The sequence below is a fragment of the Coregonus clupeaformis genome, chromosome 30 (genome assembly GCF_020615455.1).
Source record: "Coregonus clupeaformis isolate EN_2021a chromosome 30, ASM2061545v1, whole genome shotgun sequence".
NCBI classification, from domain to species: Eukaryota; Metazoa; Chordata; class Actinopteri; order Salmoniformes; family Salmonidae; genus Coregonus; species Coregonus clupeaformis.
The window spans coordinates 44,319,855-44,338,473 of record NC_059221.1 but is presented as its reverse complement, the minus strand read 5'-3'; the positions used below and the strand labels follow the sequence as shown (position 1 = coordinate 44,338,473).

The 18,619-nt window shown below is 44.4% G+C and overlaps 1 protein-coding gene across 1 annotated transcript in view; it reads left to right on the top strand.

The window, feature by feature from the left end:
• Positions 1-18,619, top strand: part of iqgap1 (IQ motif containing GTPase activating protein 1) — a 71,648-nt gene that overhangs the window by 10,357 nt on the left and 42,672 nt on the right. Inside the window, exons 3-4 of the mRNA XM_041899204.2 lie at positions 16,324-16,480; positions 18,375-18,452. Of these exons, the coding sequence (XP_041755138.1) occupies positions 16,324-16,480; positions 18,375-18,452 (235 nt within the window). The remainder of the gene's footprint in view (positions 1-16,323; positions 16,481-18,374; positions 18,453-18,619) is intronic.

The following is an 18,619-nucleotide window of genomic DNA, read 5'->3' as shown; positions in this document are numbered from 1 at the left end:
AGTACATTGTTTTCGCTGAGGAAATGGAAGAGTCTGCTGTTAATGATAATGCAGAGGATTTTCCCAAGGTTGCTGTTGACTCATATCCCACGTTAGTTATTGGGGTCAAATTTGTCTCCACTTTTGTGGATTGGGGTGATCAGTCCTTGGTTCCAAATATTGGGGAAGATGCCAGAGCTGAAGATGATGTTAAAGAGTTTAAGTATAGCCAATTGGAATTTGTGGTCTGTATATTTTATCATTTCATTTAGGAAACCATCAACCCCACAGGCCTTTTTGGGTTAGAGGGTTTGTATTTTGTTCTGTAGTTCATTCAATGTAATTGGAGAATCCAGTGGGTTCTGGTAGTCTTTAATAGTTGATTCTAAGATTTGTGTTTGATCATGTATATGTTTTTGCTGTTTGTTCTTTGTTATAGGGCCAAAAAGATTGGAGAAGTGGTTTATCTATACATCTCTGTTTTGGATAGATAACTCTTCGTATTGTTGTTTGTTTAGTGTGTTCCAATTTTCCCAGAAGTGGTTAGATTCTATGGATTCTTCAATTACATTGAGCTTATTTCTGACGTGCTGTTCCTTCTTTTTCCGTAGTTTTATTTCTGTATTGTTTTAGTGATTCACCATAGTGAAGGCGTAGGCTCAGGTTTTCTGGGTCTCTATGTTTTTGAGTTGGATAGGTTTCTCAATTGCTTTCTTAGGTTTTTGCATTCTTCATCAAACCATTTGTCATTGTTATACATTTTCTTAGGTTGTCTGCTTGAAATGTTTAGATTTGATAGGGAAGCTGAGAGGTCAAATATACAAATCTCTCTCTCTCTCGCTCTTATATATGCAAAAGAGGCCTTTGTGTTATCGGTACCAGTCATTGCCATGCATTGCAGTGTTTAGTTCTATAGCTGTCAGTTCTGCCTGATGGTATCAGAGGAGATATTTGAATATTGCTCATCTCTCACAGGTTGACCACTGACTATTTGAGGAATTTCCTTGGTGGCCAATGACAAATGACCAATAGACGTAGACATACTGTGTGTGAAATAGGCCTACAGTTGCATGTTATTTGAAGAGTTGTTCAGGACTTTGATTCAGGAGTACAGTATTTGTTATTCTCTTTATGACATCACACAACAACCATGTGAATGGGTTTTTCCTCTTCATCTTCTGTCATTTTAGTCTTGTTCTCTCTCCCTTTCTCTCTCTGTGGGAATGCACTTTCCTGCATGTTATTGGTTTACGTGAGGGGCTGGCTGAGCTTTCTCTGCCCCCACTTCAATCTGATACTACATCTGGAGAGAGTAGTTAGCAGTAAGCTTCTGGGGTGAAGTGGTGAAGATGCTCTGTGAGAGGGTTTCCTCTTGGATATAAAGCGGCTGATGCCTAACGTTAGTCAGTTGTACAACTGAATACATTCAACTGAAATGTGTCTTCCACAGTTAACCCAACCCCTCTGAATCAGAGAGGTGCGGGGGGGAATACCTTAATCGACATCCACGTCATCAGTGCCCGGGGAGCAGTTGTTGTTGGGGGTTAACTGCCTTGTTCAAGGGCAGAACGGCCTTGCCGGCTCGGGGATTCGAACAAGCAACCTTTTGGGTTACTGTCCCAACTCTCGTAACCAATGCTCGTAACCAACGCTCTAACCCAGGGGTGTCAAACGTCCGGCCCGCGGGCCGGATCAGGGCCGCAAACGGGTTTAATCCGGCCCGCGAGATGATTTAAAAAAATAAAATAATAATAATAATAATAATAATAATAATAATAATTTTGAAAAGTATAAAAATGCGCTGCAATTTTTCAATAAAATAAACTGCTGTTCCAATTGCGTCCACTGGATGGCGCAATAGCAATTGTGTTAAGCAAGCAAACTGTTTTATACCGGGGCAGAGCAAGTAGGTCAAGCACGTGCAGCCAATGAGCTACTTTGTTTTGCCCGCGATATTTATTACGGTTTCTACTTTTAACATTATGTGCTTTGGCACCCTCATTGCCCCAATATGTCTCTGTCAAAAAAGAGAAAAGTGGACGCAGAGTGCAGAGTGTTCCAAGAAAAATGGTCATCCTATTTATTCACTGAATTGAATGGGAAAGCTGTATGTTTGGTGTGTTCAGAGCATGTTGCAGTGCTGAAAGAATATAACCTTCGTCGCCACTATGTGAGTCTTCATGCCGACAAATATGACAACTTTCAAGGACAGCGGAGATGAGAGAAGGTGAATGAACTGTTGGCGGGTCTGAAGAAACAGCAGTCTGTGTTTACTCGCAGCCGAGACATCAGTGACGCTGCAGTGAAAGCTAGCTACCTCATTGCTAATGAAATCGCAGTGGCTTCAAAACCATTTAGTGAGGGTGAATTTGTAAAAACATGCATGATGAAGGCAGCGGAGATTGTGTGCCCTGAAAAGTGGCAGGCTTTTGCAAATATCAGCCTGACAAGAAACACAGTTGCAGACAGGATTTCCGATCTTTCAGTGGATTTGGACAGCCAGTTGAAGCAAAAAGTAAAGTCATTTATTGCGTTTTCGGTTGCAATTGATGAAAGCACGGACATTACAGATGTTGCACAACTGGCCATTTTCATCCGCGGAGTTGATGACACATTGACCATCACCGAGGAGTTCGTGGAGTTGGTGCGGATGACAGATACAACGACAGCAGCTGATATTTTTACCGCACTCGTCGGCGCGCTGGACAGGGTCGGAGTGGACTGGTCCTGTGCTGTCAGCCTGGCTACAGATGGTGCGCCCTCAATGATCGGGAAAAAAGCAGGCGTTGTGACAAAGTTCAGAGAGAAAGTGCAATCTGCAAATGGAGGATGTGATTTTTTGACTTTTCACTGTATTTTGCACCAGGAGGCTTTGTGTTGCAAGTCATTAAAGATGGATAACGTCATGAAGGTGGTCATCCAAACTGTTAATTTCATCCGATCCAGAAGCCTGAATCACCGTCAGTTTGACATCCTTCTCGGAGAGAAAGACCACATCTATGGCCTGCCATACCACACTGAGGTAAGATGGTTAAGCCGAGGTGCTGTGCTGAGGCGTTTCTTTGATTTACGAGAAGAAATTGAACAGTTCATGGAAGAAAAGGGCAAACCAGTGTTAGAATTTCATTCCGCAGAATGGATGCAGGACCTTGCATTTATGGTGGATGTTACAGAGCACCTGAATAACTTGAACAAACAGCTGCAAGGGCGCAACAAAGTTGTCACGCAGTATTATGACAGCATACGTTCTTTCAAGTTGAAGCTGTCATTGTGGGAGACGCAACTTGCCGGTGGTGATGCAGCTCACTTCCCCTGTCTGAAAAATGTGTGCGCGACCCAACATGTGGCAGACATGAAGCGGTTCAAAGATAAAATAACGGGACTGTTACGGGAGTTTGAGCAACGCTTTCAGATTTATGTTTATATGTTTTTATGTTGATGTGCTATTGTTTTTAATTGATTTTATTTTATTTGTATATTTAACCTATTCTTGACTCTGTGGTTCTTGCACTTGTTTGGGGAACAGGATTTCATTATTTTTATCTACATTTCTGCCTGAGAAATGACACCCTGATATAGTTCTGTGATCTATGAAACAGTTCTGTTAATCACTGAGGCATTGTGTGTTTGTGTGTTCTTTTTCTTTAGAATTTTCAAATAAACTTGACGTGTTTTATGATTAATAGTGATGTTGTGCTTGTACTATTTTGGACACACTGTCCTCAGGCTCCAGCTTTATGTTGTATGTTGATCGTATTAAAACAAAGAAAACAATCTGAAGTTGTTGTTTTTAAGTTATATGTACCATGATTTTTCCGGTCCGGCCCACTTGGGAATAGATTTTCCTCCATGTGGCCCCTGAGCTAAAATGAGTTTGACACCCCTGCTCTAACCGCTAGGCTACCTGTGACAGAATACAATATCACTAGTTATGTTAGTGTGTATAGACATGACAGGTAGATACTGTATCTAGATCAGCCATGAATTTACATTTCAAGTGTGCACATGCTACAATAGCACGACTAAACTACATTGATCAAAAACAAAGCTAATTGAAATGTGCAGCTGTTTAAGGCTCCACCCACTGTTTCTGTATTGCTAGTGTCTGGTTGTCTAATCCCGTTCTGGTATGGGGGCATGCAACATCCTCAGTTGGAGGTTGGGTGAAATCTGAAGACAACACTAGGTTTTGATCTTGTCAGGATTTGATTGGGTTGTGTTCACTAGGCACAAAATGGAATAAAACGTATTGAAACAGGGAGGGACCAACACATGGACTTATCCAATAAGAAACAGTCATTTTATTTTTCTGTTGCAAACCATTTAAAAATCATTATTTTGTGGCCTAATGAACACAACACTGGTAAGCCAGCTCCTAACCCTGAATTGAAGTGCTTCCCTCTGTCATCTTAAACCTGTAAGCTGGCCCTGTGAACTGACAGCCTAGCACGTTCATTATTTTTACTGTGTACTTGTGACAGTTAGAATGTGTGTTAGTGAAAGTGTAAGATAAGGACCAGTTTTCCTTCCCCTTTCGTGTGTGTGTGTGTGTGTGTGTGTGTGTGTGTGTGTGTGTGTGTGTGTTTAGCCTACCCATGTACCCTCTACATGTATCAGCAGTAATTGTGGAGGAGGGGCCTACCTACGTTTAACATTTAATAAGAGGTTTGGATAGACAGTACATGAGTCTACTGGGAGGTCTACCCTGTATATACCTGACATAGCAGCACAGACCAAAGCTGAACCAGCGAGATATAGAACTGTGAGAGAGAAAGACAATTCGTTAAAAGTGAGCTTAGTACGTTTTTATTTTGGTTTATTTTTATTTTAGAATTTTTTTTTGTTTAGAAATTTTTTTTTTTTTTAGTCATTTCAATGTATCCAGAGCGACTTACAGGAGCAATTTGGGTTAAGTGCCTTGCTCAAGGGCACATCGACAGATTTTTCACCTAGTCGGCTCGGGGATTAGAACCAGCGACCTTTCGGTTACTGGCACAACACTCTTAACCACTAAGCTACCTGCCAGTGTTTACATGTAATGAACATACAGCTAACCAGTATGAGGCATGTTATGTTTCAGCTGCCAGTGTTTACATCTCAGAACTATGTAGTGTTCTAAATCAGTGTTCTAAATCATAGTGTTCTAAATCATCATCCTCTCTCCCTTCACTACAGTATACTCACTGCACTTTATTTACCACCTTATTGCTGTGTGTGTGTGTGTGTGTGTGATTTCTCTCAAGCTGCTGCTATTCGTGGTATTTGCCCTCCCCTCTAGTGTGGTGCCTGTTGCTCGTACACAAAACTGGTCTTTTTAGAGCGGAGAGAAGGCAGGACACAGACACACCACACACACACACACACACACACCACACACAGCACCACACACAGCTCCAGCCAACCATGTCTTTCCATAACTCCGCTGGGGCTAGATTCCATCTGTGTGTTGCGTACTGCCCTCCTGCTGTTGACAAAGATGCACAAGTGCTATACTATGTGGAGTCTAATGTGCATAGGTCTTTGATACCCTATGGATTTTAGAGGGTTAAATGCACCGTCTTGCAGGCATGTACAAGAACATCAATACACACTATTGTGTTGTCTACTGCTATTTGGCTTTCAGCTGCCATGTAAAGAACATACAGCTAACCAGTATGCTGCATGTTATGTTTCAGCTGCCAGTGTTTACATGTAATGAACATACAGCTAACCAGTATGAGGCATGTTATGTTTCAGCTGCCAGTGTTTACATGTAATGAACATACAGCTAACCAGTATGAGGCATGTTATGTTTCAGCTGCCAGTGTTTACATGTAATGAACATACAGCTAACCAGTATGCTGCATGTTATGTTTCAGCTGCCAGTGTTTACATGTAATGAACATACAGCTAACCAGTATGCTGCATGTTATGTTTCAGCTGCCAGTGTTTACATGTAATGAACATTCAGCTAACCAGTATGCGGCATGTTATGAATATATTTGCAATTGGGTTCTTTTAGTCAGTTAGTGAATTTTAGATCCACTGTCTCCTGTGAAAGGGCCTGTAACTACAGTATGTAACCATGTGACGTTAGAGCCTGCTTTGTTTGACAGAGCTATGTAGAGAAGTTTTGGTGAAGAAAAGGAGGGATGTGTTTAGTGGCAGTAGAGAAGTATTGGTGAATGAAAGGAGGGATGTGTTTAGTGGCAGTAGAGAAGTATAGGTGAATGAAAGGAGGGATGTGTTTAGTGGCAGTAGAGAAGTATTGGTGAATGAAAGGAGGGACGTGTTTAGTGGCAGTAGAGAAGTATTGGTGAATGAAAGGAGGGATGTGTTTAGTGGCAGTAGAGAAGTATTGGTGAATGAAAGGAGGGACGTGTTTAGTGGCAGTAGAGAAGTATTGGTGAATGAAAGGAGGGATGTGTTTAGTGGCAGTAGAGAAGTATTGGTGAAGAAAAGGAGGGACGTATTTAGTGGCAGTAGAGAAGTATTGGTGAATGAAAGGAGGGATGTGTTTAGTGGCAGAGAAGTATTGGTGAATGAAAGGAGGGATGTGTTTAGTGGCAGTAGAGAAGTATTGGTGAATGAAAGGAGGGATGTGTTTAGTGGCAGTAGAGGAAGAGAAGACTTGCAGAGTGAATGTGTGTGTGTGTGTTACATCATACCTTTCTGACAGTGAGTTACTGTATTGCTGGAGAGCTCTCCCTCCCTCCCTCCCTCCCTCCCTCCCTCCCTCCCTCCCTCCCTCCATCTCTCCATCTAATCTTCCCTCTTCTCTAGAGTAGTACAGTATAGTTGTTGCAGCCGTCAACATAAGAAATGTATTGCTCTCACGCCCTCCCTCCTTCCCTCGATCCCTCCCTCCATCTCTTTATCTACACCTCCTTCTCTTCTCTCTAGTTGTACAATCATTTTATCGCGCTCCCTCCCTCCTATTTACCTCTTCCCCTCTTCTTTATCTGTGGACAGTATATTCCTCTTCTTTATCTGTGGACAGTATATTCCTCTTCTTTATCTGTGGACAGTATATTCCTCTTCTTTATCTGTGGACAGTATATTCCTCTTCTTTATCTGTGGACAGTATATTCCTCTTCTTTATCTGTGGACAGTATATTCCTCCTCTCTCTCTCTCTCTCTCTCTCTCTGTGTGTACAGTATATTTGTTTAATCCTTCCACGTGAGAAACAAATTAGAATATATTTTTAACTACAGTAGCTTAGCTGTACTAAACCACCAATCAACAAGAGACAGACACAACATAGTTTCATGCAGGTAATGAACGCAGTAAATATCCCAGGTCTCTCGCTGTTGTCATGAAGGAAGTCTACAGTGCTAAATGGCCAGGACTTTCTCACACACTCTAAAAATCAGGGTTGTGTTCATTAGGCACTCAAACAGGGAGGGGACGTCTTTGACTTGTCCAATAAGAAACACACATTTTAGTTTTCCAGTGCATAACATTTTGAAAAGTTTTGCTATGTTTGTTCCCTAATTAGTGCTGAGCGATTCACCGAAATGTTGGTTATTTTTTGTTTTTTAAACAAGACCGTCGGTTCAATTATTTGAATTCCATTTCGTTCAGTTTTTTTCAAACCGAACCGACCTCAAAAAGCACTAATCGCTCAGCACTATCCCCAATGAACAGGACCCAGTGCTGCTCAGTCAGCCCAAGTTCCCCTTTACAGAGGCCTTTTTCAAGTCATTTCCTGTTTGTCTTTTCCAGGCTCACTGGAGTATAGCAACTGCATAGAGGATGATGTAATCGCTGGGCTATTCTAGAGAACAGAGCAGCAAGTAGATGAAGTAGTAGAATACATCTAGGGCTTTCATGAAATCAAACAGTTTGGATAACATAATGATATCATGATGACATTATGATATCATCTCTTCAGGTGGCTGTTGTTGTGATATCATCTCCTCATGTGACTGTTGTGATATCATGGTGATTTATTATTCTGACATATCAAATTGAGGTAGTAAAATCCTTAGTCATTGTTCTGTAAAGTCTGTTAATATTTGTGGTGGCTATATGTCCAATGGTCACATCGTAATTTAATTTTTATTGTCAAATTTGAAGGTGCAACATAGTCCTTTTTGATTGGTCCCTTAAATTTGAAGCTGCAACGTAGTCTTTTTTGAATGGCCCTTAAACTTGGCCTGGTAATATTGTCCTGTTTGATTGGCCCTTAAATTTGTCCGCCTCTGTTGGTCACCTGTGGGTGTCACTGGTTGCTTGGCAACAACAGTGAAAGCCTAACTGTCAGTAATGACAGGTTCTGACAGTGTCCATCCTACAGTATATGCCTCCAAGGGAGAGATATGGAGGGAGAGTGAGAGAAAGAAAGGAACTGAGCGAGGGGGGAGAGATGGGATATTTAGAGGGAGAAAGGGACAGAGGGAGAGAGAGAGAGAGAGAGGGAGGAGTATATGTGAATATTGAGAGGGACAGAGGGAGAGAGAAAGGAGATGAGAGAGGGAGGGGTCAGCACAGTCGTCCGTAGAGCTCTATTGAAAAGCTGCTGCCCGCCCGCATCCCGTCAATGAAACCAAAGAATAGAAGTTACTTTTCCGGTTTAGATATCAGTCATGGGTAAATCTCAATGCTTGAACAGGAGCTGTCGATAAGACAAGGAAGGGAGGTGTGTGTGTGTGTGAGAGAGGGAGACAGAGAGAGACAGTTTGCTGAGGGTGACCTGTTGCTGCTGGAAAGTGTGTGTGTGTGATGGAGAGCTGGGGTAGTGGTTTCATGTGACTGGTCTCGTCTGTCCTTCCTCTTGCTTGATCAACAGGCTTAGCTTTGCCTGGTCTGGCCTCCTCCCCTGTTTGTTCTGAAAAGACACATATATATATATATATATATATATATATATATATATATACACACACACACACTGACACACGTAAGGAGTGAGTAGGACAGACAGCTGTGTGTAGTGTGTTCCTCTTGGCATTGATGGGTAGTCTGGCGTGAGTCAGGCAGGTTGGGTGGAGGGGAGTTTGTCTCGTCTGTGAACTATGACTGAATAGAAGAACAGCTTTGTCCTTTTGAACTGCATATCATCTGGAGCGTGTGTGTGTGTGAATGCTTGTAAGCGCTTGAATGTGTGGCTTAATGTGTGTTGTTGAATGGGTTTCCCAGTCACTAGCCTCCATTGCCCATGAGTGTGAGTCAGCCCCCCCCCCCCACAGTGATGAGAAGAGGATCAGTTCCTCCTGGTAGTTTGTGACAAGGAGAGGTCAGTCAGGTCAGAAGGATTCCAGTGTTGCAGCAAAGCATGTAATGGACTGTTTGGCTTCCACTTTTCCTCTCCCCCGCTCTCTCCCCCTCTCGCTTGCTCTCTCTCGCTTGCTCTCTCTCTCTCTCTCTCTCTCTCTCTCTCTCTTTCTTGCTCTCTCGCGCTTGCTCGCTCTCTCGCTTGCTCTCTCTTTCGCTTGCGCTCTCATCTCACTCTTCTCGCTCTCTTGCGCTCTCCCTCACTCACTCATCTCGCTCTTCTCTCTCTCTCTCTCTCTCTTCTCTCTCTCTCTCTCTCTCGTGCTCTCTCTCACGCTCTCTCTGGTGAATCACTGTGTAATTACAGGAGCCTGGTGATAAAGGCCCACTGTGTGGGGCCATCCAAGTGGAAGTGAGTGGAAGAGATTGGTTTGCTCACTGTAAAATTATTTACACAATATTGAATAATATTCTCCTCCTGTTTCCCATTAAAATACAAAGGGAGAGAGAACAGAGACAACTGGGAGGGAGAGGGGGAGAAGGAGAGAAAGAGAGGGTGAATAAATAGAGAAATGTTTCTATACCTGGACAACATTGTTCTGTAACCAGATAAGGAGCACCATGGATTTGCCTTTCCCTCCCGTCTCAGCCCTCTATAAACACACCTGTCCACGTACACACACACACACACACACACACACACACACACACACACACACACACACACACCTACACAGACTTGACATTGTGCAGAAAGGAACTCTCACATCAGTGTGTAATGACTGTATAGTAGTGAGTGAGCCTTTACCCTCCCATTCCTTCATGCCAAAGGCCTGTTACAATATCTAACAACTCCATGGTCTCTCTTTCTGGAAGGCCAGCAGAATCAAACCTAATCTAACAGAGTTGAGTAGGAGACTGTTCCCTTCACCTATCTAATCATACCCATTCAGATCAGTGATTTCATTAAGGTAGGAGACAAGGGGGGGGCACAATTCTAAGTCCACAGCCTGATCAAATCATATGGATGGAAGGAAGGATGCATCTTCGAAGTGTTGGAACTGCGCCTGCAGCCTGATCGGATCAAAGGGAGACATTAATTTAAGCAAGGAGGGAAGAAAGGATGCACTTTAAGTATTGGAACGGCACCGGCGGCCAGCTCTGATCATAGTGGCTATCATCCTGCTTGTGTTTGGAAACAGGATGTGAGGCAGAAAGTGTGTGTTTGTGGTCTGCTGCTCTGGGAGAAACACTCTGGGGTGAAGTTTCCCCTAGGTACAGTTTTAGAATCAGCTTCCATTCCCCCAATCCTAACCTTAACCATTAGTGGGGAAAATGCTAAACTGACCAAGGATCAGCGTCTAGGAGTGACTTAATTCTACACCGAGAGAATCCTGGAAGAGAGGAAGGATAGAGGGAGTATGCTTTAGGGATTCTCCATAGCCACAGCAGCTAGCGCTACAGACTGTATCCATCTCCTGATTCTAACTGATTCAAATGTGGGAGGTACTATCTGAAATGTGGGAGGTACTATCTGAAATGTGGGAGGTACTACTAACTTTCTTCCAGCAAGGTTCCAGCATCTTTGGTGGATGCGTAGCCAGGCCAGCACAATACAGCTCTGCTCGGCACAGCTTAGTATTGTACTGTGAAAACAGTATTAAAGTAGGCTGGCTAGGCTAACAGCTTGCGGTGCCACAGTGTCCAGTAGAGTCCAGTCCCCTGCTCTCACACTTCCTGGTAGTGTACGTCAGGAAGCCTCCCACAGCACAGAGGTCAGGGGTCAATCCAATAGGAAGAGACTGCTACCTGACGACTGTCTCCTCAGGAAGACATACAGAAGCCTCTTGTGGAGAAACACTGACAGTTTTCAGGACAGTGGAGGCTGGTGGAAGAAGACATTGAAAGACCAGTTCATTGTAATGAATTAATGATTTGTTTGATACCGTTCCATTTAATCCATTCCAGCCATTACAATGAGCCTGTCTGATTTTAAATGACACCAGCCTCCACTGTTGCAGTAGTACACTGTTGAAGACTGAGAGAGAGGACATGCTAGATAAAATAGTTATAGTATGGATCTAATGATAGGCTAGCCTCTCCAATGTTATCTCTCTGCATTCCTGACAACACTATCATATTTGAGGTTGTTGTTTAATCTCCGGAAAATTGCTTGTGTGTGTCCTGTTCATAACTCTGACATTTCTTCTGGCATCTCTCCTGCGTGCGGAATTCAATTGTCATTGACATTCTGCAGTCCCATTCATAGGTGTGTGTGTGTGTTTGTGTTGTGGAGGGTGTGTCTGTGTTTGCTCAGGGCTGGCCCCTGTGTCTCCCTGATAAAATACCCATTAGTATGGCACCTTTATGAAGCCTTTCACTGTGGAGCAGTGAAAGGAGGGGGTTGTTCCCCTCTGCCCACCCCAGCCCCGTTGCCTGTGGCCTGGCCACACCGAGCTGAATAGGGGGCCTGTGTCTGGAGACCCAGTCATGACTTACTGGGAGGGAGGAGTTGTTTCAGCTGGAGGGTTTGGGTTTGTTGGCCTGTGTACTGCAAATAGTGTGTGTGTGTGTGTGTGTGTGTGTGTGTGTGTGTGTCGCGCCTTTTTGTCTAATACAGGATGTAGTTAACCCTTTTGTAGCTGTGTGTCAAGGCCAAGGGCCAAGAGTGGGAGTGGACCTTTTTCTTTAGTAAAGGGTTCCTTCACACTGAACAAGGCGGCAAAGTTGAAACGTTTGTGTACCCTATCCCTGATGCAGTGGAAAGAACACAACAAATAATATAAGAATTAAGTAAGCTAGCTTTATGCGACATCTTTTTGACCCATCACTCCTTTTTGTTTGTCTGAATTCACGGGTTTTACGCACCAACCAAACTTCTGGGAGAGCGCGATGGTCCCCTTTTGAAAAGGGTAGTACAGAAAGAATGTGTTTTCCTTCCTTCAAAGCTCATGTTTGACATACTCACTTTGTCCTCTAACTGTGAAATGGCTTATACCCAAGGATAGACTCTGGGCTTTCATAGGAGAGAACACATACTGGTATGGGGACTGGGATGTTATTTACTAGACTGGTGACTTATTGGGAAGGTTGTCTACTGGGAGTCATTGAACTACTGAGTTACTGGGAGGCAGTTGGTATCCAGTCCCTCTATGGTTCTTCAGTTGCCTAGCACCATCACATACACACTGTAACAGTTGCCTAGCACCATCACATACCCACTGTAACAGTTACCTAGCACCATCACATACACACTGTAACAGTTACCTAGCACCATCACATACACACTGTAACAGTTACCTAGCACCATCACATACACACTGTAACAGTTACCTAGCACCATCACATACACACTGTAACAGTTACCTAGCACCATCACATACACACTGTAACAGTTACCTAGCACCATCACATACACACTGTAACAGTTACCTAGCACCATCACATACACACTGTAACAGTTACCTAGCACCATCACATACACACTGTAACAGTTACCTAGCACCATCACATACACACTGTAACAGTTACCCCTGCACCATCACATACACACTGTAACAGTTACCCCTGCACCATCACATACACACTGTAACAGTTACCTAGCACCATCACATACACACTGTAACAGTTACCTAGCACCATCACATACACACTGTAACAGTTACGTAGCACCATCACATACACACTGAAACAGTTACCTAGCACCATCACATACACACTGAAACAGTTACCTAGCACCATCACATACACACTGTAACAGTTACCTAGCACCATCACATACACACTGTAACAGTTACCTAGCACCATCACATACACACTGTAACAGTTACCCCTGCACCATCACATACACACTGTAACAGTTACCTAGCACCATCACATACACACTGTAACAGTTACCTAGCACCATCACATACACACTGTAACAGTTACCTAGCACCATCACATACACACTGTAACAGTTACCTAGCACCATCACATACACACTGTAACAGTTACCTAGCACCATCACATACACACTGTAACAGTTACCCCTGCACCATGACATACACACTGTAACAGTTACCTAGCACCATCACATACACACTGTAACAGTTACCTAGCACCATCACATACACACTGTAACAGTTACCTAGCACCATCACATACACACTGTAACAGTTACCTAGCACCATCACATACACACTGTTGATAGTCTATAGTTATAAAGTGGCTTTCTCTCCCCATTTCTTCCTTCTGTCCCCTGTACCTAGAACAGCAGTATGGTTCCTCAGTGGCTTTGCACCATACAAACACACAGTAAGAATGTGTCTTCAGGTCTGACCTCAGGGAATTTACATGTCAAGAGGAATGCTGAAAATGTTTAGGTGTGGTTTGTTAGAGGTGAGAGTTATTGGCTGGAGTGCGTACTGTACTGGATGTAATCTTCTCCTCTAGTTGACGTCTAACTCTGTGGTTCTGTTGCTATGAGCCCGGCACTAGCAATGCCAAGGTCATGGGTTCAATTCCTGCAGGGATTACATATTAGTATTAGTACACATATTAATGCACAAAACATTTATGCAATCACTGTGCAACTTTGGATAAAATCGACTGCTAAGTGGCTTATCTTAAATCCTATGGTGATATGAAGACATGATTGTATGATATACCGTGTATAGGTTAAAATGTAGTGTACTAATCGCTGATTGGAGACACACACTGTTCATTTTCTAACAGTAACCAAACTGATACTTTCAGCTCCTAGGAAATGAAATGCTACCCCGTGGTAACTAGGGGCAACAGGAGAGAACTGTCCTCTCAGAGATTTACTGACTCCGGGGGGCTGAGGAGTTGAATGTCACTGGGTTTACTGCGCGTGTGTGTGTGTTTGTACTGCGTGTGTTAGGGCTTTACACTGACCTTTTTTACAAGGAGCACGTGTGCTCCTACGTTGTTGAAAAATGTAGGCGCACACAAAGAAATGTAGGCGCACAATTAAAATATTTGAGGTAGTAAAGCTAGAATCCTTAATTTATGTAGGCGCACTGGTGATCCTAAATTAAAATTCCAGGTCGCACAGCAAAATATTCAGGAGCATATGCGAGTAAAATGGTGGCACTGTAGAGCCCTGTGTGTGTGTGTGTGTGTGTGTGTGTGTGTGTACTATGCATGTGTGTGTTTGAGTACTGTTAGTATGTGTCTTCTGTGTGTGTTTCTCCTCTCCTCCTCCTCATCAGGACCCCAGTACAACCCTGAAGGCACTTGATTCTGTGTATCACGCAGCTCTGAGGTCTATTACCAACCAAAAGCGTCTGACACACCGCTGTGACCTCTATAGTGCTGTTGGCTGGTCTTCACACCGCTGTGACCTCTATAGTGCTGTTGGCTGGTCTTCACACCGCTGTGATCTCTAGTGCTGTTGGCTGGTCTTCACACCGCTGTGACCTCTATAGTGCAGTTGGCTGGTCTTCACACCACTGTGACCTCTATAGTGCTGTTGGCTGGTCTTCACACCACTGTGATCTCTATAGTGCTGTTGGCTGGTCTTCACACCACTGTGATCTATATAGTGCTGTTGGCTGGTCTTCACACCACTGTGATCTCTATAGTGCTGTTGGCTGGTCTTCACACCACTGTGACCTCTAGTGCTGTTGGCTGGTCTTCACACCACTGTGATCTATATAGTGCTGTTGGCTGGTCTTCACACCACTGTGATCTATATAGTGCTGTTGGCTGGTCTTCACACCACTGTGATCTCTATAGTGCTGTTGGCTGGTCTTCACACCACTGTGATCTATATAGTGCAGTTGGCTGGTCTTCACACCACTGTGATCTATATAGTGCTGTTGGCTGGTCTTCACACCGCTGTGATCTATATAGTGCTGTTGGCTGGTCTTCACACCACTGTGATCTCTATAGTGCTGTTGGCTGGTCTTCACACCACTGTGATCTATATAGTGCTGTTGGCTGGTCTTCACACCACTGTGATCTCTATAGTGCTGTTGGCTGGTCTTCACACCACTGTGATCTATATAGTGCTGTTGGCTGGTCTTCACACCACTGTGATCTATATAGTGCTGTTGGCTGGTCTTCACACCGCTGTGATCTCTATAGTGCTGTTGGCTGGTCTTCACACCACTGTGACCTCTATAGTGCTGTTGGCTGGTCTTCACACCACTGTGATCTATATAGTGCTGTTGGCTGGTCTTCACACCACTGTGATCTATATAGTGCTGTTGGCTGGTCTTCACACCGCTGTGATCTATATAGTGCTGTTGGCTGGTCTTCACACCACTGTGATCTCTAGTGCTGTTGGCTGGTCTTCACACCACTGTGATCTATATAGTGCTGTTGGCTGGTCTTCACACCACTGTGATCTATATAGTGCTGTTGGCTGGTCTTCACACCACTGTGACCTCTAGTGCTGTTGGCTGGTCTTCACACCACTGTGATCTATATAGTGCTGTTGGCTGGTCTTCACACCACTGTGACCTCTATAGTGCAGTTGGCTGGTCTTCACACCACTGTGACCTCTATAGTGCTGTTGGCTGGTCTTCACACCACTGTGACCTCTATAGTGCTGTTGGTTGGTCTTCGTTGACTCTACGTGGGCTTAAACATTGCTATACTATTATCTATAAGGCCATTTGGGGAAAACTGCCACTTTATCTCTGTTCTTCTTTGACAAGGTCAGAAAATAAATACCAGTTACGGTCTCACTCCTTACTTTTAATGGTTCCTATAATCAGAACGGATCATGGCAAAAGGGTTTTAGCTACTCAGCTCCATGGTCTTGGAATCCTCTCCAGACCAGCTTGATACTCCAGGATCTTGTTTCCTTGGAGGAGTTTAAAGGTTTGGTTTACTCACATGTCACTGAGACATGATTGTCATTAGGACTTTACGTGGTGGTACATATGATAGATTTTTATCTATGACGCTTGTATGGTTCTGGAATTCTTATGAATGTGTGTTTACGTAAAAAATATGTTTATGGTGTCTGTCTGTAAGCTGTTACAGTTTGTCTGACTATATGTCTCAAACATTGTTCCCCTCCGCTGCCGTCTTGGATGGACCAGGTCTCTCTTGACAAATAGATGTTATCTCAATGAGACTAACCTGGATAAATAAAGGTTAAATAAAACCTCTCTCTACTCTGTGTCCTCCAGGTGGATGGAGGCGTGTCTGGATGAGGAGCTCCCTCCCACCACAGAGCTGGAGGAGGGGCTTAGGAACGGGGTGTACCTGGCCAAACTGGGCAACTTCTTCGCACCACGAACCGTCTCCATCAAGAAGATCTACGACCGCGAGCAGACCCGCTACAAGGTGAGGACTGAGGAGATGCGCTGCAGACTGTAACACACACAGGCGCAACCAGACGCATGCGCGCGCACACACACACACACACACACACACACACACACACACACACACACACACACACACACACACACACACACTCCAGATAAGTGCAGTTCAAAGGGATAAAGATGTTCTTCTATTCAGTCAGTTAACAGAGGAGGCAAACTCCCTTTTGCCCAACCCGCCTAACTCACACTAGACTATCCATCAAGGTGTAGGGGCAAGTAGCTGGTAGAGCACGGCGCTTGTAACGCCAAGGTAGTGGGTTCGATCCCCGGGACCACCCATACACAAAAATGTATGCACACATGACTGTAAGTCGCTTTGGATAAAAGCGTCTGCTAAATGGCATATTATTATTATTATTATTTTACACTGATCTGGGGTCAGTTTTGCATTTTCACCATAATTGGGGGAGGCGAAGCTGATCCTAGATCTGTATTTAGGGAAAACTTCACCCCGGAGCGCCTCTCAATGCCACGAGGAACAGACCCACATCAATGGTCCTATTCAATCAAAACAGGTTGACTTAAGTTAAATGACCAAAAACAGACATTGTTATTGCACTGCAAGAATGCGCCCAAGAAATCCCCCATCTCTAGTCTTACCTTGGAAATGTTTTAGTAGAATAGGACAGGCTTGGTTTACTCCATGGGGAAGGAATGAATGACGTGTTTGTTTATGTCTGTCACTGTGTGTATTACTGTAACTGTAATTGCTTGTTTGTTTATGTGAGTGCATGTCAGTGTGTGAATGCATGTCCATATGTGTCAGTGTGAGTGCATGTCAGTGTGTGTCAGTGTGAGTGCATGTCCATATGTGTCAGTGTGAGTGCGTGTCAGTGTGAGTGCATGTCCATATGTGTCAGTGTGAGTGCATGTCCATATGTGTCAGTGTGAGTGCCTGTCAGTGTGAGTGCATGTCCATATGTGTCAGTGTGAGTGCGTGTCCGTATGTGTCAGTGTGTGAATGCATGTCCGTGTGTGTCAGTGTGAGTGCATGTCCGTATGTGTCAGTGTGAGTGCATGTCCGTGTGTGTCAGTGTGAGTGCATGTCCGTGTGTGTCAGTGTGAGTGCATGTCCGTGTGAGTGCATGTCCGTGTGTGTCAGTGTGAGTGCATGTCCGTGTGTGTCAGTGTGAGTGCGTGTCCATATGTGTCAGTGTGAGTGCGTGTCCGTATGTGTCAGTGTGTGAATGCATGTCCGTGTGTGTCAGTGTGAGTGCATGTCCGTATGTGTCAGTGTGAGTGCATGTCCGTGTGTGTCAGTGTGAGTGCATGTCCGTGTGTGTCAGTGTGAGTGCATGTCCGTGTGTGTCAGTGTGAGTGCATGTCCGTGTGTGTCAGTGTGAGTGCATGTCCGTGTGTGTCAGTGTGAGTGCATGTCCGTGTGTGTCAGTGTGAGTGCATGTCCGTGTGTGTCAGTGTGAGTGCATGTCCGTGTGTGTCAGTGTGAGTGCATGTCCGTGTGTGTCAGTGTGAGTGCGTGTCCATATGTGTCAGTGTGAGTGCGTGTCCGTATGTGTCAGTGTGTGAATGCGTGTCCGTGTGTGTCAGTGTGAGTGCATGTCCGTATGTGTCAGTGTGAGTGCATGTCCGTGTGTGTCAGTGTGAGTGCATGTCCGTGTGTGTCAGTGTGAGTGCATGTCCGTGTGTGTCAGTGTGAGTGCATGTCCGTGTGTGTCAGTGTGAGTGCATGTCCGTGTGTGTCAGTGTGAGTGCATGTCCGTATGTGTCAGTGTGAGTGCATGTCCGTGTGTGTCAGTGTGAGTGCATGTCTGTGTGTATCAGTGTGAGTGCATGTCAGTGTGAGTGGGTGTCACATTGTAACTCACTGTGTGTGTGTTTCATTCCTGCAGGCCACTGGGCTTCATTTTAGACATACAGACAACGTCATCCAGTGGCTCAACGCCATGACCGAGAAGGGTCTACCAAAGGTGAGTGGTGGGCTTACAGACACACAGACATAGCAATCACTGTGTTCTCTAACAATACCAGGGAAGGGTATTTCCCCCTGTACCACTCCTGTGTAACAAGCTGGGTCTTGCCTGGATCCCACACCCAGTCTCTGACTACTGAACCCTCAGCCCTGGGTCACGTTCAA